At 40.5% G+C, this 19,650-nt stretch overlaps 1 protein-coding gene across 1 annotated transcript in view; it reads left to right on the top strand.

Moving 5' to 3' along the window:
- gucy1a2 (guanylate cyclase 1, soluble, alpha 2) overlaps nt 1–19,650 on the top strand; it is a 45,188-nt gene that overhangs the window by 14,181 nt on the left and 11,357 nt on the right. Inside the window, exons 4-7 of the mRNA XM_074641865.1 lie at nt 715–1,607; nt 13,979–14,191; nt 15,756–16,028; nt 18,598–18,741. Of these exons, the coding sequence (XP_074497966.1) occupies nt 715–1,607; nt 13,979–14,191; nt 15,756–16,028; nt 18,598–18,741 (1,523 nt within the window). The remainder of the gene's footprint in view (nt 1–714; nt 1,608–13,978; nt 14,192–15,755; nt 16,029–18,597; nt 18,742–19,650) is intronic.

Genomic DNA, 19,650 nt, shown 5'->3' with positions numbered 1-19,650 from the left:
GTCATATATTATCTGTCTATTAATGCTAATTTGACAGGTGTTCTTAAGAATCAGTGTCACTTCTTGCATTACATTGTTTAAAGTTCTCTCTCTGCAAGTCTGTATAGTTAAGTCATTATTAATGCTTTCCAAATTGTGTTTATTTTCTTGCACATTTTTGGATTTTTCTGGTCTTGTTCTAGTTTGTGATGTCAGGTTTTATTTATTATGTACTGTCAGTTTTAATTTTGCTATAATCCTTTAATCCCATTTTTTTCCTCAGTTATTATTCAGTTAGTAGGCATGTGACATGATTATTTGATCTTATCAATATTCATTATTTTAGCAAGGCTTTGATGTTTGATTACTTCGAACACTGTTATTCTGTGGTTGATATGCTTCAAATTATTTTTGCTGAATTTAAATCTTGGTCAAAACATATCATGGAGCAGAGGTAACATTAAGTTTCAAAGGCAGCTGTAACGGTAAATTATTATACACACTTAGGAGTGTTCGAGAGCAGATTTCTGCATTGAGAAATAATACTGAAAGACAGTGAACCAAGATACCATGTCTTCTCAATCATATCGCTTCTATTCATATGTAGGTTTTTTTTGTCAGTGTAGGTACTTGATTATGTGCAGGTGGGCAGGGTAAGTGTATTGTTGTGTATCCTCAAAAGAGTGCTATTCTGCATCGCTGACATCTGTGTTTTCCATCCTCTCTCTCTCGCAGGAGTACCATTCTGTGAGCTGCGGGAGCATTTTGGAGAGGAGTTCTTCGGCCTCTGCTTTGAAGAAAATGAACGAGTGCTTCGGGCTGTAGGCGGCAACCTCCAGGACTTCTTCAATGGCTTCGACGCGATTTTGGAACACATTCGCACCTCAACGGGGCGCCGTGCCTCATCTGAGAGCCCCTCCTTCCAGTGCAAGGACCCCTACGAGGAGGAGAAAGGGAGAAGAAAATTGGACAAAGTCGTAGAAAGAGGGAAGGTGTTGCTTCTCCATTGTTTCAACCCTGCCCCTGTTGTTGGATTGGTCATGCCAGGGTTTATCAGAGCTGTTGCCAGGCGGATCTATCATTCAGAAGTTGAGGTGGAAGAGGTGCCACCTCTAACTCCCTTATTGCCCAACGAAGATACAGAACACACAGACGGTGACTCCTCAACCCCCACCCCGACGGCGTCCCCCACTGCCTCACCCTCCTCGTCCCCGTCCCCTCCCTCTCCTTTCCCAACCTCTGTTCCCACAGTTTGCTTGTCCTTCCAAATCCAGGAGACATCCCCTCCTTCCCTCCCCTCCCTCCCAAATACTGCCTCGGTGGGCAGTAAACGCCCCCCTCTCTTGCTCTCCAACAACCCCATTGATCTGCGCATCGGCCTGGCCACGTTTTGCCGTGCCTTTCCGTTTCACCTCGTCCTGGGGCCTCGCATGGAGCTACTGCAGCTTGGAGAAGGATTGAGGAGACAGGCTCGCATTGAGCCTCACCGGAACCTCTCGTTCAGGGACTGTTTTGAGATTGTCTCACCCAAGATGGAGCCTTCGTTCCCGGGCATCCTGCTGAGGCTTGCATCCCCATTTACCATCCGTACCAGGTCTGATACCACACAGTCCGGCACCAAGGAGAAGGTAAAGATATCATACACAACTGATGACACTCTTGCTCAAATCCTACATTTCACCACATATTTTATTGCAGTTTAAGTAAGAGCTTGGTTAACTAAAATCTAGTTTCAAATTTTAAATAAGATAAGGCTGGTATGTTATCTTTTTTTATTCATCAACAAATCCCCTGAAGAGACCAAAACCAGCAATGAATTTATAGGAACAAGTATCGTCTGTATAACCACAGACAGACATAGCTTAAGCCTCTGCACCACGGAGCTCCAGAAATGATGTAAACACATTAAAGAGTTAAATAGTTGCAGTAGGTGACATATTACTTTATACAAATGAACATGGCCAAAGTAGTTTATTTGAAAAATGGCTCTGCCACTCCATTTTTAATCACAGAAGAGTAGCTCCATGTCAGGCAGGCGGTTCAGTGTTTACAGTAAACTACACCGGCAATGTTCATTGTAAGTAATTAAGTAGGCTATATCGCCCAAATGCTGTGGTATGATGCTCATTATGTGTTTTTTTAATGTTTTCTTGACAATAAAAGTCTACAGGCATAAGATACTTACCACTGTTATCAGACTTTGGCTATGCAGAATATACATGGAAGTAGGCCAATTCATTGTTGGGCGTCTTTTCATGGAATTGTCGGTAGTAATAAAAAAATAATCCCCATCCTTACTCTCTAAGTCATAACAACGTCATTTACAGTGCTACAGGAAGCACTTTTATGTGTGTGACGCACTCACTCTATGTCACGGTCAAGTACAGAACTTTCTGTCCTGGGAAGTAAGTACAACAATACCCATCTCTGTGCTGTTATGTAAATAAATGAAAGTTCCCAGTGTTTCATTTGAAATAGGCGAAATGCAAGAAGGCCACAGTTGATTCATGTGTTTCCTTTGGATGCACACACATAGAGGTTTCCAGAGTGTATGTCAAGACAGAGTGTAGCGTCTAAGTTTGGTATAGTTGAATATATCAATTGTTTGCTCTAGGGAGGGTAGCAGTGTTTTTGGCACTCTGTCTATCCTGAATGCCATTCCACCACATGTTGCATAACACCTGCGAGCCTGGGATGTTTTTTTCATGGCAAGAATTGAATTGGTTCCAGTTTGCCAGAAACAATTAATCAATCTGAGTTGTATGCTATATCTAGTTCTTTATTGATTGGATGGTCTCTGCAGGCTGTTAGTGTCAACACCAGACACCCTGATGCTAAATAGAACTGACAGAGAGGAGATGGCTCAGTCCAGCCACAGTGCCGGGCTGTATGTGTGTATTGTGTTTGGGTGGGTGAGTTAGGTATGTCTTAAGTTGCACACTCAAAAATAGGAGTACTGGTATATTTGTATTTAAAAGTACTGACACATAATGGGCCCCGATGAGAGCAGATGTGTATCCTTTGATCCACCACAAATGTATAAACTATTTTCTGATAGTTTTTGTTAGAGTTTTGTACCACTTCATCCTGAACTAAAAGCAACTGTTACTGAGGAAACACACTGATGGTACAGGGGAAATTGGTGTCTCAATATTGTTTAACGATACATTTTTGATCACTTGGGTTACATTATTGTATTTTTTGGGGGTACAAATAGGGGTACAAAATTGACTTTTAACAATTTGTACTCTAATGCACTATTATATTGCTGGTGTCACTGATTCTGATGCAGCTTTAGTTGAACACAATTCCTCCCAGTTGTATTTACTGGTTGTTGAGGCATTTGTAGATTTGTTTTTACATCGCTGTGCTTCTTAGTGGCATCTTCTGGGAGTGAACCAGATGAGATAAGGATTTCTTTGACCGTGACCTGCACACAGTGCTAGGTCTTATGCACAGTACAGTTTGGGCGTTTCTAAGCACACATGCGATTTTGCTCATGTAGGCAAAGCAGCCCTATAGGAGCAAAAAGGTTGGTGAATAGAAATGGTATGTGAATTGGTGGGTATGAAGGTAAATCATTATCCTTTCAGTGAGTTACTTGTCTCATAATCTTTAAATATCTGTGCCAATTCACAGTGGTGCAAAAATGCCTTACCGAATGGAGAGATGGCTTGTCCGAATAGGAAAATGATATTATTTTATGCATGTGCTAAGATGTGAATAAACAGCACCATATATCTGCAGCCAAAGGCAGATGGTGCTGTTAAAAGTCCTGTCATGTCATGTTTTCCTGTCATAGCGCTGTTTGCACTAGTACATAAATAGAGTCCACATACAGCTAGCGTACTCACATGGAACGCAAACCAGCTAAAATACATTTCTAAACAACCCCGATACAATTAGTATTTGCAGATTATGTAAATTAATTATTGTGCTGTAAGGCCTAGGTGTAAGGACTACTGCCCTTAACTATTATTTTGGGCTGCAACTAACAGCTATTTTCATTACCGATTAAACTATTTTGTCGATTAATCAATTAATCGTATCGTCTATGAAAAGTCAGTTTTCTACAGCCCAAGATGATGTTTTCAAATGTCTTGTTTTATACGTCCAACAGTCCAAAACCCAAAGATGTTCAGTTCATTATTAGGGATGCCCCTTCTTAGTCGATTAGTCGACTAATCAGTCGTTTTGGTAGTCGACTGAGATTTCTTTAGTCGATTAGTTGTTTTTTATGCTTTTTTCATGCTGGTAAACACAAAAGATTTAAAGTGGTGCTTTTGTGTGATTCTTTGTAGAGAAAATCAGTTTCCCAGATCTGTTAATTAAATCAACTAATCGATTAGTCGATGAAATCGTATGAGTGTTAGTCGACTAAGAATTTCTTTGGTCGAGGACAGCCGTATTCATTATCATGCACGACAAAGAAAAGCTTAAAATTTTCACATTTGAGAATCTGGAACCAGCAAATCTTTGGCATTTTTGCTTGAGAATTACTGAAACGTTTATTTGATTATCAAAATAGTCATTTTCTGTCAAACGGCCAATTAATCAAGCAACTAATCATTGCAACTCTTCTATTATTATATTTTAATAACACTTTTTTTAAATGACATTACCCACGGTTGTTAAGATAATTAGAAGTAGTAGTTAGTAAATGTCACAACTTGTGAACATATCTGTTTGAGTGAATGATGATCATATGAGCTCCTCTCATGAAAGTTGGATAGGATAGTGTTTCAGCTTTGTGTACACAGAGCTCTAATTGGGTGATTTTGGTCTTGCACTGGCCAAATAAACCAATCCCGGGATTTAATGCATTAATCTGAACAGATGACAACCAAACACAACTACGTAGTTTCACAGATCCTCCATACATGCATGCTAATACACATAATAACACAGTACGATGCCCACAGTCCACATGCCCCCAGGAGTAGCTGCAGGATTCCCCTCTTCATAGTTAAGCCTCGAGGACCACTACAATACGTCTCCTCTCTGGCTGTCATCTGCTCTCTGTCAGTGTCTCTCATAAATTCACTACCATTATCCCTCCCTCTCTGCTGCTCACCAATTTCTATCTTTTTTTCCTCAGAGGGCTTTTCTGTTTCTATACACATATTCTCAGCTTTTTCATTTTCTCCCTCATTATGTATTCAGACAGTAACTTAATTTATATTGCTCCCAAAAAATGGCAAGAAAATGCTTTCTCTTTCATCAGTCTTTCCCTTTCTCCTGTTTCCACTTCCCTATTAGAGCTCCCTATTAGAGCTCCCTGATAAGACCGACTTTAATCTGATTGGTCGGATTACATTTTATGGTAGTTGAACCGATTGGATCAGTCACAAATATGTATTCTACTGTAACTGCTAGTAAGATTTTACAGGTTATGATGCAACACTATCTAAAATTTCTTTTAGTTTTCAATGACATCTCTTCTGTAGGATTTTCGGGGATCAGAGGAAATGTAATTTTAGTGTAATCCTCCTTATTTCAGGAAGATGAATGCACAGTGAAGCTGAGGTTTCTTATATGAAAGTTATCGTTTACTACCTTTTAGGACTGTCCTCCGACCAAAGAAATTCTTAGTTGACTAACACTCATTTGATTTTGTCGACTAACTGATTAGTTGATTTAATCTACAGATCTAACTTGAATTTCTCCACGAAGAATCGCACCAAAGCACCACTTTAAATCTTGTATTTACCAGATATGTGCTCATAGGTTTCTTGGAAATAAGTCATTCAGCAAAAAAAACCATAAATAACGACTAATCGACTAAAGAAATCTTAGTCAACTAAGACCGTAACTGTTAACACTTAAAGGTACAGTGTGTAGGATTTAGTGGCATTTAGTGGTGTAGTTGCACATTGCAACCAACTGAGTACCGCTCCGCTCACCCTTCCCTTTCCAAGAATGCTGTAACGTGAACCGCCGAATGCGAATCCATGGTAACGCCGTTCGCCTCACTCAGAGGACATCCATCAGTGTTCTGATTCTGTGTGGTGACCTTATAATCTATCTTTCTCATCTCTCCCATCCACAGACCACTGGTTGAAAAAAGGCACTTCAGCACATTTATGCTGGTTTCAGTGAGTCAGTGTAGCTGCCTTTTCTGTTCCCTTTTGTGTTTGTCATCAGTGATCAGACCTGGCACTGCTGAAGTTTAAGTTAGACACTGCCTCTGAGCTCCAGACACCATCAATAGACACTTGGAAGATTTGTGTTGCGGTATGTGTTTGTGGAGCAGCGGGGTGGGCGGACATTGTTTTTCTTTATTTTTGCCATATGAATCTTGTGTCACCTGGGCAGAGAAGCAGAACAAAGCAAGAGAGAAAGAGAAGGATGGGCTGACATTTTCACTAGAAAGGGCAGCGAGAGAAGGCGACAGGCCAAGGTAAAGAGGCCACAAAAGAGCACTCCCCTGTGCTGCACCGTGTGTGTGTGTATTTGAATGTCCTGTAGTGGATTTTCAGTTTGACTTCTTCTTCCCTCTCTTCGCCCAGGGACATGAGCTGTGCAAGAAACATCCAAAGACCTACTGAAAAGGTCAAATTGCATCTCTCTCTGTCTCTCCAGTTAGTGTGAGCACTGTGGTCAGCACACAGGGGGAGTGTTCACAGGTTGCACTGTCACAAGCTATCCTTTAACCAGTGCATCATCTTGTTCATCTTGTTTCCCTTACACCACAGTTTCCTCTATCCTCAATATGAATCCGTCTTGCTGTCTCCGTCAAACAGATGTGGAGCAGGTTTTGACACACACATTAGCCTGTTGTTACACTGGTTAGACTAGATTTTATGTTGTTTTTCAACACATAGAAAGTTTTAGCATAATTCATCAGATTTTAAAAAATACATGGTGCAACGATGAATCAATTAGTTGTCAACTATTAAATTAATTTCCAACTATTTGATAATCGATTTATTGTTTTGAGTAATTTTTTAAAGAAGAAAAGTCTAAATTCTCAGATTCCAGCTTCTTAAATGTGAATATTTTCTGGTTTCTTTACTCCTCTATGACAGTAAACTGAATATGTTTGAGTTGTGGACAAAACAAGACATTTGAGGACGTCATCTTGGGCTTTGGGAAACACTGATCAACATTTTTGACATTTTCTGACATTTTATACAACAACTAATTAATTAAGCAAGAAAATAACCAACAGATTAATCAACTGTGAAAATAATTGCTAGTTGCAGACTTTCATGGAACTCACAGTAAATGCATGCAAACGTAGTTTCATCATTAAGTGCTGAGTTGTATAAGAAACCCAGAATCATTGATTTATCCTCTTCTGCTTGGTAGATGGGCAGCTGATGAAAGGTGATGCTTTTGAAGCATCGGAACAGAGCTAAACTAAGTTCAGAAATCAGCATACAATTTTATTGATTATCAAACATAATACACAAGGTAACGCCCTCACTCATAATTTTCGTACTTAAGTTACGCCACTTCCGGAGTTATTTTAACCCAAACCACAATCTTTTCCTAAACCTAACTAATTACGTTTGTTGCTTAAACCCTAACCAAGTTGTTTCCTGTGAAGACGTAAGTTTATTTTGAAAAGACTGTATGCATGTAACGAGAGGAAATTGACACGTGTTGCTGGACATTCGTAGGAAAACGCACGAAAATGAGGAATAACTTTTCCTAAGATATCATACAAACCGTTATATGCGAAAACGTTGCACTTTTTGAGGCTTGCTGTAGGCTATAACAGGGAAAATGTAAATGTTGATGCCATTTGTGTTGGGCCAAGCTGTGGATATAGATTTACTTGGATGCTGACACTTTTTTTCTCTTAAAATAACTGGATGAATAAGCCAGAGAATCCATGAATCACAACACCTGCCTCCACAGTAGTGATGCCATTGCTGTAAACATCCAAAAGCTCCCAGACTCTTTGGGTCATAGAGTCAAAATTCTGGTTAGGATGAGTCAGTGCTTTTTTTTATGGTCCTGAAAGTCTAAGTGAACAGCTTCAGCTGATATTTATTAGTTGTTGACAAAATAGCATGTTTTGAGTATTCAGACATAAACCCTGCTCTTTTCTATGACATTTGTACCCAACGCAATAGGCGTATTTGATAATCGATTTATTTATTAGGGGAGATTGAGGACAAAGAAAATTTGTGAAGGCTAATAAGGAATACTTGATGGATGATAGGATGTTCAAATTTGCAATGTCATACTTGTTATTTAACCGACGCTTCTGCATTGCATTTGTTGCTGAATGAGGTTTGTTTGTGCGTGCATATGTGCACCTGTGTCCGAGTACAAAGACAATCTTGACGTTAGCACCACCTTTGATCTGTTTCTAGATAAATCACTGGTTTGTTTGTTCAGTGGAGAGTGCTTTGAAAATCACTGCCCTCTGTCTCTGTCTATTATAAATGTACAAAACAGGGTGAATGAAAATACAAAGCAGGAGGAAACAGAGACGAGGAGAAAACATCACAAGTAATAAACATGACAAAGTATTTTAGTCTGATTGTTGAAACAAAGATAAAGAGAATAGAATGTCTTGATGCTTTTCTTTTTAAATCTCTCACATTTACTACTTCAGTTGGATTAAAAAGGGATCACATGTTGTTTGATGTTTGATGTTATTTCTAATTCACATAAAGTGGACTATTTGTGGCTGGACTGCAGCGGGCCAGCCTTACAAACGTAGAAGTCTGTCACTGAATGAGTGACTGAGTGAGTGATGAAGTTACACGATTGGTCGGCCGAGTGTTTGAGTTTCCTCATTGGCGGTTGCTCTTTCAAAATGAAAAGGTGGCGAACAGTCCTTTATGCAAATGATCCCGTCCAGCGCAACGTGTCTGGCTCACGAAACTTGGGCCGAGCTGTCAAACTAGGCGATCTAATTCTAAAATGAAATGAGATTCAGCAGTGGCATCGCCTATTTCTCGCTTAAAATGTTTTCAGAAGCAATAGGGTATCTCACCGCTTGAACGGCCAGTTGAGTGGAGCAGCGTGTCCCCTATGTCCTCGCCGGACCTGGTGGACATGTACTGCTGGATTTCACATTATAGACATGACCACTGACTACTTGTATAACAATTTAACCACAAATTGACAGACTGACCATACACGGTCCAGCCATATACTCGGTTTTGATCGAGTCTTGTTTATATTAACTGGATTTTCAAAAGGGTCTATTTTTCAATCTGGTGCAGACTAAATGTGTTAACTGTACCCAGTTGCATTTAAACATTGTCAGTGTTTATTATTTTTCCATAACTTGCATATATCCTTCAATATGGCATTTGCTTAGACTCTTATCTAACCTCTGATTCTATTATACAATGACCTCACAGGTGTGATTTAAAAAAAAAGAAGACATCAGCATTTTAAAGCTTCTGCTGACTCTTTCATCTGAAACAGAAAGGGACAAGCACTTCCCATGTAAATGTGTGTGTTTTGTTTTTGTAATGTAGTGTTTATCTAGGCTACATGCTGTTTGTGAGTGTGTACATTTGTTTAACTGTGAGAGTGGGATGTAGGAGTACGGCACAATATAGCCAGGGTCTGACAAGATAAGAGCGTTGCAGCATCGTGTGTGTGTGTGTGTGTGTGTGTGTGTGTGAGAGAGAGGGATGAGAGAGGCTGACTCATTGACTCTTTGCTGCTCAGTGCTTGTTCATGCAAATGAGAGTGTGTTGACATGCCAGAGTCTGCTCACAAAAGACAATCCATTAAATGTCCGTTCCACCTCCCGCTATCCTTCTCTCCATCTTTTCCTCATGTACCTCAAGTCCATTGCGTCTCGTTCTCCTCGTGTTTCTCTTTCTCTCTCTCTCTCTTGTCCCCCTCTCTCTCCTCACTCCCCCTCTCTTTCTGCTTCTATTTCCACCTCTGGCCCCTTCAGCTGTTTTTTTCCTCCTTTCCCCTCCCTTCTCTCCTTTTCATCTACCTTCAGCTCCTTGTTGCCTATGGCGATAGCAACCTGAATCTGTACGTTTAGATCATCTTAGTATGCAGAATGTTAACATCACAGTGCGTGCTGCTCGGGCCTTGCTATTATGAGGCATGAAAACATTTACATAAACGTGTGCAGTATAATACAAACCTCAATCATGCATTAACACAAAATACACAAATTTGCACACAGAATGACTAAAGGAGTCAGGTGGCAGAAAGGCAATTCTCACTGGCAAGTCACAAAGCTTCGGGTAGGCAATCAGTAGGTTTAATCTGAATAAGTTTTTTTAAATATTTTCAGTTGATTAAAGTATTTAATCACGATATTGCAAATGAATTGCACATTTTTTATATGTTCAAAATGTATTTGTATATTTTCAGTATTATGAAATGGGTGTTTTTTACTGTTTCAGCTCCATACAATCTGTTTCCATGCCCTGATATATCACATTATAGACATTTTTAACAAGCATAATTTATCGGTGAGGAATTCTCAGAGTTACAGGTGCAGAACTACCTTGAAAAAAAGATGTTATTTCCTTGTGGTGACAAAGCAGTGAGTGACCTTGAACAAGGGCTCGGTGTAAATGTGTAACAGCCTGCTACAAAGAAGAATTACTACTACATACTGACTAGGACACAACATACTGACATTTTCTTACAGTTTGCTGTGTTTTTATCTGCTTTTATAAAAATAAATATCAATAATAATATAAATATCCTATATTTTATTTCTATGCTCCTACCCTTCCCCCTCTTTCTGTGTTGCTTCCTTTCCTAACCACTATGTTCGTTCGACACAAGCCTTGCCCTTCCTTCCTCCTTCATTCACTCACCTCCTCTTTCACTGTGCTGTGATGACAGAGATGCAGGCAGAAGGAGAGGAGAGTGCTGAGTTGAACACAGACGCACAACTAGGCCAACACAACTGCCTCCAGGGATGTGTGTGTGTGTGTGTGTGTGTGTGTGTGTGTGTGTCCATGTATGTTTGTATCTGTGCATCAGTGTGAGAGTTTGTGACAGAGCAAGATAGAAAACGAGAGTGACAGAGAAACACAGACAGACACTGAGAGTAATCTGGTGAGACACTCACTGGTATAATTATACCTACTGTACATGATTAAAAAAAAGCAACCACAGTTGTTAGATGGAAATTTCAACCTTCATTGTGTAACAGTAAAACATAATGAAAAACAAGCACAAGAGTAAACACTGTGAACATTAATGGCAGTCGTCTTGCAGTCCTGGAAGGTTATGCAAGTCCTGCAGGATGGCTTAATGAAGTTGCTGGTCCTGATGCTGCGCTTAAAGGCAACGCTAGACTTTATCGTCTAGTGACCTTAGGGGGCTTTTTAAGGTTTACCTGATTAGGCATAGTTCCAGCTGGTGCTTGTCAAGTAAAAGTTCACCTTGCAATTTTTCATGTGAATGGCAAGTCGCAAGGCCCAGCTGCACAATCTATATTGCTGGTCATACTGCTTGTAGCAAACTGACTTGTAATAAATCATAAACCTATAACTGTAGCAGTTTCTTTCAACAGCATTTATTTTTCCATCAGATATACACACTGAATGTTCTAAATATCATGGACATCCTCCTAATACTGAGTATCAGAGTCGGCTGTCTCAAAGCTTGACACATCTTTTCAAACCAAACTGCCATTTTCTCCTTTGTAATTAATATAAATTTAAAGGACCACATGGATATTTTCGCAGTCTCGGGCCATCGTCCTTATCATTAGTAATAACATTACACTCACTAAAGTTAATTGCTGAGACCTCTGGAAGTGATGAAAAGAAGGTGGAAGGGGAAATTATTCCCCGTATCTTGCCCTGTCTGACTATTACAGCGATTCCAGATCTCAGTAATTACTTTGGGTAAATTGCTATCCGAAATTATGACCAAAACTATAAAAATGATATCAAATTTTGAATAAAGTGGAATTATTCGTCAATGTGGGAGATCAATTTGTAATTTGAGCTTTTGAGTGGGTGTACTTACATGATGGTTTCTTAAACTCCCATATACTGTTGTGTTGGTGTGGTAGCGTGTGCAGATGTTAGGCGAATGTGCTACAATAAGTAAGGGATCATGTACAGAGAGCTAGTCATTGTTGTGTAATAAACCCCGACAGGGCGATGTGGCACCCCAATAATCGTCCTGAAGGGGTTTATTTCCCAACAATGACCCGCTAGCTGTACATTATCCCGCTTATTACACAGCTACTTACTTAAGAAATCAATGATTTGACACAAAAACGGTCCTCCAGAGTCCGACATCAGAACTGCGTCCATAGCAACGGACCGTTATACATAGCAACGGTCTGCTATAAAGAAATAACAGACCGTAGAATGCCGTGACCAATCAGAATCAGGTACTCAACATAGCCGTGTAATAATGTACAATAATAGTGCCTGCTAAACTACTGAATGTGTGTGTGTGTGTTCTGAGTCGGTCAAACAGTAGTTCATACACCAAGTTGTGTTTCAGAGGATGGGTGTGTCTTGAACTTATGGGTTGTAGGCTGCATATGTGTTTGCATGTGTGTTTATATGTATGTATGTATGTCAGTGTTTCTGAGAAACAGACAGTCAGAGGCAGCATGTGTGTGTTTCCCCCCATTGGATGCATTCTGTGTGTTTGTGTGTAGGGAAATACTGTGTGTGCGTAGATGTAGACTGTATATATTATGCAGACCTAGGAGAGCCTTGTGCTATAAATAAAACAGGGCTGCAGTGTGCTCACTGGCGGAATAATCTATCTGACACTATGGAGAAAGAGAGAGAGAGAAGTAATTGAAGAGACAGAGAAAAACAGAGAGAGGGGAAGACAGGCAGGAATGGAAGACAGGTGGAAAGAGAAAGAGCAACTAAAGAAAAGGAATGAACAGGGGCAACAAGGACTGAGCAGGAGAAAGGGAAATCGTGCCCAGGGAGAAACAGAAGAGTGGTTTATCCACGGGGCTTCTAGTAGACGCAGTTAGCACCGTGAAACAGCTACGAGTCATATTCAAAAGGGCAACAAAGTGCAATGCCCCGTTTCAATCTCTCTCTTTTCTATATCTGCAAGGAATAGGAGTCTGTTTTGTTTATGCTCCTCACACCTGTGTTACGATGTGTTTCATCATGTTTATGGGCTTGTTTTTGCAAAATGTCAAGAAGCTATAGAACCAATTCCTATTCGCTAACAAATGCAATATTTATTATGTTAGCAGTACTACTGCAATTGCTGGTAGATCTGCAGCCTTGATCGTGTTTATTCACAGAAATACCTGTAAAGTTTGCTTCTTGATTTGTTTTATAACCACTCAAAGACATTACATATGTATATGATCATAGGTTGTTGGATGGATAGACTGTGTGGGTCAAACCAGTGACATTATGGTGATGATAGGATTGTCTCCTTAATAACTAGGTCACCAGTTTACCCAGCTTGTACAGGAAATGTATTGTTAACGAAATCACAGTAATCTGCTGTTGCTCTAATTATAATCTCTGTTTTATGTAACATTGTGTGTGTGTATATAGTATGTGTGTGTGTATGCATACATGTATGTGTGCAGGCATATAAACATAGAAAGGCATGTTTGTTAATTATCTTCCTTATTTGTACGCTTGTTAATGCATTTCCAAAGCTAAATCTTTTACCATGATATGACCTTGAGATGTTTCCTTAGATCTTCAATGAAGTTGGAGATTGGAAAAATAATTACATATTTGATTAGATATGTATTCAAGAGTTCAGGTTTCTGTCAGTCGGCATCAAAGAGCAAAAGCATCATTCTTGAATCACCCTTTCAAATCGACATTCATGTACAGAGAAATTATAGAAGAGGCAGTTACTGGAGTAGAACAAATACAGTGAATCATTATTTGTCTGTTAATGTCCTACATCGGAGCACATTGGTTTGAGAAAAGCAAGTATCAGGTGGACATGACATCCATGTCTTCCACCCCCCTCTCCTCTGGCTCAGTGTATTTCCGTTTTCACTTTCTCTAAGCCTTGACGAAAGGCCTAACTTCCTTAATTCACCCTTTCTTTCCCATTTGATTGCTCTGCCTGTCAGGTCATGGAGCTGAAGGGTCAGATGATCCATTTGCCCGAGTCCTCTTCGCTGATTTTTCTGGGCTCGCCACGTGTTGATAAGTTGGAGGAGCTGATGGGCAGGGGCCTCCATCTGTCAGATATCCCCATCCATGATGCCACGCGGGATGTTATCTTGGTGGGGGAGCAGGCCAAGGCCCAGGATGGCCTGAAGAAGAGAATGGACAAACTCAAGGTAGAGTGGTTGCTACTTAATTCTGGGTCTATTCCTATTTGTGGTGCGGGACAACTGAGGAAACTCATCAGTAGCCAGTCAAATGTTTTGCTTCTTTGTGGCTTCTTGTTGTGAGACAATTACGTGAACATAACATATTCCACCGGCTGGAATATGTTTCAACAGTTTATTTTTACAGCTGATCACATAGGCACAAGCTTGTGTCACGGCACAGGTTGTACTGGTAATATTATTTGTTCAATTACCACTAATCCTTACCAGCTACTAACGGGCCACAATATACACTAAATGCCTTCGGTTGCCAACAACAAGACAACTTGATTTGACTGTTGCCAACCAGTCAAAATGACAAACGACAACCTGCGACCATGACGTTTGAAACAGTGTAAATACACAAAAATATTCAACACATTCTCACTCCCAACTCGTCAAATACCGCCACTTGGTCAATGCCCCTCGGCATTGGAGACCGACGCACGGGGTACTCCTCTTGCGTTACTTTTGGATGAGTTAGGGACGGCGTGTTGTTATACGCTTGTTACATGCATAGTGTCCTTTCAAAATAAACTTCCGTTTGCACAGGAACTTAGTTTTAGGCAATACAACCACTTAGTTAGGTTCAGGAAACGATCGTGGTTGACATTAACTTCACTGACTAACGACTCAAGTGACTCACAGGACTGACGACACTAACGAGTCATGTGACTGATGTGATAAAAATAAGTCAACGTTTACTATTAGTTTCACACAGGCCAGTGGTCTCCTGGTTGACAGTCCTGTGTTTGTTTGACCCATCCACACCCCTCCCGCCCGCACTAAACGGATTCTCACGCTCTTAATACTACCTCATTTGCTCTGACCGTCAAATAACGCCGTGGGTAGGTTTACATTTGAGTTAGCTGAAAGCCCGGTGCATCGCATACAGTCACTAAATGGTGTCTGGTTACCAAGCGGCGGTATTTGACGAGTTGGTAGCGAGAACGGGTTGAAATATTCAGTGTGTTTGGTATGTCTTTATTTTTGTTTTCCATCATGTGAGTTACGAGACAACTCACTGAAGTGAACATGGTAAATCCAGGGCATCGGCTGCACTGACTGATTCATAATGGCTGGAAGAACGTGACTCGTGGGACTTGCTCTTATAATTTGCTTTCAAAGTACCCTTGAGCAAGTCGCTGAGTCTTGACCCAATCCTATACATCTGCTCACTGCAACACTCTCTCACTGCAACTACTCCCCCAGGCCACTATTATAAATAGCTATATCTCAGTTGACTTGCCCGCTTGAACAATGGTATAGCACTGCATCAGAGAGATTTGGCATTAAGAAGCTCGCCCACAGACACGATTACGCATTTGCAGATACACACAATCAAAAATAAATCAAATTAATACACAAATACATTTACATGCACCAGCAGTTTTAATTTGGTGCAGTACTCCCACATCTCTGCTTCGTTGTCGTCAGTGCCTTCATCAAAGCAAAGCACACAGAACAAAACCTCCTAATCTCCTCCTCTCCTCTCTTCTCCTCTCCTCTCCTCTCCTCTCCTCTCCTCTCGCAGGCCACATTAGAGCGGACTCACCAAGCACTGGAGGAGGAAAAGAGGAGAACTGTGGATCTCCTTTATTCCATATTTCCAGGTGATGTGGCGCAGAAACTGTGGCAGGGTCAGCCAGTGCCCGCTCGCAAATTTGATGACGTGACCATGCTGTTCTCAGACATCGTGGGTTTCACTGCTGTGTGTGCCCAGTGTACGCCCATGCAGGTCATCTCCATGCTGAACGAGCTTTACACACGCTTTGACTACCAGTGTGGCATTCTGGATGTTTATAAGGTCAGTAGACAGAAAGATGCACACCATGTCTTCTTTATGTGATGTAGTAATACCTGTTGAGACAGGATGTTGGGATGAGGGTGGTTTTTTAAACTGTGAAACAATGGGATATCAGTTAAGGGATTGCTTAAAAGGCCCGTGTGTAGGATTTTGGGGGATCTATTAATATAAATGGAATATAATATTCATAATGTTTTCATTAGTTTATAATCACCTGAAACTAAGAATCGTTGTTTAGAATGAGCCCTTCATATCTACATAGGGAGACGGTCCTCTTCACGGAGTCCGCCAAGTTGCACCGCCATGTTTCTACAGTAGCCCAGAACAAAAACCAAACACTGACTCTAGAGAGAGCCTTTCGCCTTTTATGTTACCTGAAGGCCACCGTAGTTCTCCGACATGCTTCTGAAACTGTAACGTGAGCCGCAGAGTGCAAAACTGTGGTACCGTCAGTCGCCGTCTGACTTCTGTTGCTCCTAAAGTAGTGTTATTATGCTAAGGATGGCTTCTGAGCAAGGCGAACGGCCATGCTTTTGCATGCGGCGGCTCACAATCCCGCAGTCTGGGAAGCGGACTGGGGTACTCAGTTGGTTGCATTCTGCAACCACTCCGCTAGATGCCGCCAAATCCTACATACTGTACCTTTAAGGGATTGCTTAAAAGTTGTAATGGCTTTATTGGTTTATGTGCCAACCTGTGAAGAATGAGGTCATCATAAAAGATGAATTGTTCACCAGGAGGTGACGGTTTCCTAAGAACTTAGAGTTGTATTTAAAGGGTTACGAGTTGTATCGAAAGCTAAATCTTTTGGGTGTGTCATTGTCTGTGTGTACTAGATATATTTGTGTGTGTGTGTGTGTGTGTGTGTGTTCTCTACTTGTGTATGGGCTGCCCTGAATGGGTGAGCTTGTGTTGTGGAAAAAGTAGCTGATTAATGGACAGCCTGTGGGAGCTTAACAAAGATGTGTCAATATTGTCCATCTGACAGTCTGGCCGTGGACCTAGTTTCAGTCTTCACTGTACTGTAGTCTGCCATCTCTCCCTCTTTTCATCCTTACTTTCTATCATGAGATCAATATTTCTCTTCATTTTTACTCTTTCCACATTTGCTCCTCTCCATCGTCACTATTGCCATCATCTTTCCTCTCTATCTCATCACCGGTGACAACAACATATACTTGCCACTTTCCCATAAAAACGTGCTTTTCCTCTGTTATCTCTCTTTAGATGCCAGGAGAAAGAGATACAGAGAGATAGGCAGAGAGATTGACTGTATGTTAGAGGGTTTATGTGTATAGCAGTGGAAGAGTGAGTGTGTATGTGAGGAAAAAGCCAGAGCAGGAGGACATGTTGAGGAGATTGAGGCTCACATACGTATGTTGCCATTGTCATGGTTACTGGCGAAATGATTTAGCCGGTGGCAGGCCTAAATGAGAGCAGTTTGTCTCCTAGTTTTCTTTTCCCCTCCCTCTTTCTCCTCTTGTGCCATCTACTTTTTTCTTTATAAGGACTGTGTTAACTATCATGACACCGAGCTCACTTCTTCAACTGGGAATATGGCAACACATCCCTGAAAGTGGCGCTTCTTTTTGCTTTATTAACATTGGGATCATTTAGAATTTGGCTTTTGGGAAGTAAATCAAGGAAGACTTGTTATTACGGTACTGCAATCTCTGGCATAGTAAGCCCAAACATGGACTAGGAATGACTTGGTATTCAAGGCTTAAATCTTAGTTCATCTGTTTGCAGCTGTTGTCAAGGATTTGGAGTGAGCTCATTACTGCAAATTAATTGCTTACTGTATGTGGGAAACACTTCACTGTTGCTTACAAGATCAAGTGAGATGTTTTCTCATTGGCAATACAAACAAGCCACCGATAATTTGTCATGAATTTCAGCTGATAATGATGGCACCCGATTATCTCTACATACCGACTCATTAACATTTCATATTTCTCTGGTGGTCTGGTACATCAGAGCCTCAAGATGCCTTGCTACTAAAAATACTGTTTGTCTTTGTTTATGTTGTTTATTCTTTATTGATCCTTTTTAAAAAAAAAAAAAATCCATATCATACTATATTGCATTGTTTTGCCACTGGTACTGTACAGTATGTCAAGCATTTATATTTAATATACTTCATGGTTTCTTATAAATAAAATAAAATAAGCCCACTTGTAATGCCTTTTATAAAAGATTTAGGCTTCTTTTATTATTTTGTGATGGTATTTCAGTGATCTTCAGGATGGATGCCATGGCGTCAAGGATGAATGGAAATGCTTGTTTTTTTATATTTGGGTTTTTTGGCCTCTCAGACTGGGTCAGAAGCAATGTAAGGTGCTGTGTGTGCCGAGATCCTCTCCAAATGCTCACCAACTCTCATTGCGAATGATGTAGAAACAGACAGATACATAGCTCTTATATTACAAGAGGAATGAAGGAGTTGTTATAATTTCTACCACTCAGTGGAGATGGTATGAGTGATTGAATGGCCACTTAGTTTCACACATCAGCAAAGCCACATTTATTCATTTCACTTTCTGCCCCTCCTCCTTCATTTCTCTTACAGATCGAGACAATAGGCGATGCCTACTGTGTGGCGGGAGGACTTCACAAGAAAGTCGATAGTCACGCGAAGCCAATCGCACACATGGCTCTGAAGATGATGGAGCTTTCTGAGGAAGTGCTGACACCTGATGGGAGACCTATCAAGGTGAGTTTTTATTTTTTGTAACACCACTGCTGCTAGCACACAGAAACCAAGGCCTATTGAAGGAGGCTGGGACATGGGTGGACACGGGTCTTTGGGGTATGAGGTATAACACATGCGCAGTGTAATTGGAGCTGCGGTTGTGCATTGCAATTGGCTCAATTTCGGCGAGTGCAGACCAGATTTTACTGCGCATGTTTTGTAACCCAAAGATATGACGTGTTGATGACGCGTGACCCAGCCTCTTTCAATAAGCCCTGACGGAAACTAGCCTAATTAGCTTAAATTGTTGATATTTTATTAATCTGTGCATTAATTAAATTTCCTATTCCCACTTCCCTACCTTCCTGTATTATTTTTTTTTGCTTCCCTTATAGTATTTTTTTCCAGTCCTTCCTTCCCCCATAATGGCACTGTTGTAACACATTTAGATTATGTGGCGACGTGACATGTTTGCAGTGTACAGTGATCCGTTTGCTTTGTCTATTTACACATTTCCTCTTTTAATAAAAGATAACTTTACCTCTTTGTTCCAATTTATATTTAGTCTGTTTTATTTTACATATTTAAATGTATTCCCTGTTTATCGGTAGGGCTGCACAATATATTGTTTTTTTAGCGATAAACATCGCAAAAGACTGCGATATTGTACTCAGAGATTTTTTGATCGGTTGAAAACTGCACTTTAATATGTAATTATCATTTATGTTCAGCATAATTTCCTTTCACTTTTTTAATTCAATAAGCAATTTGTTCATTTTTTTAAGCAATATATTGAAAGCGGCAGAACTGAGTACACTTTAATATCTATTTATTTATCGCAAGTAATATCGTTATTCTGTGGTGATATTCTATACATGTTATCGCATATCACTTATTTTCCTTATATCATGCAGACCTATTTATCGGCCA

Source organism: Sebastes fasciatus, chromosome 7 (genome assembly GCF_043250625.1).
Source record: "Sebastes fasciatus isolate fSebFas1 chromosome 7, fSebFas1.pri, whole genome shotgun sequence".
NCBI classification, from domain to species: domain Eukaryota; kingdom Metazoa; phylum Chordata; class Actinopteri; order Perciformes; family Sebastidae; genus Sebastes; species Sebastes fasciatus.
The sequence above is the reverse complement of the archived record's forward strand: the minus strand, read 5'-3'. Positions and strand labels throughout refer to the sequence as shown.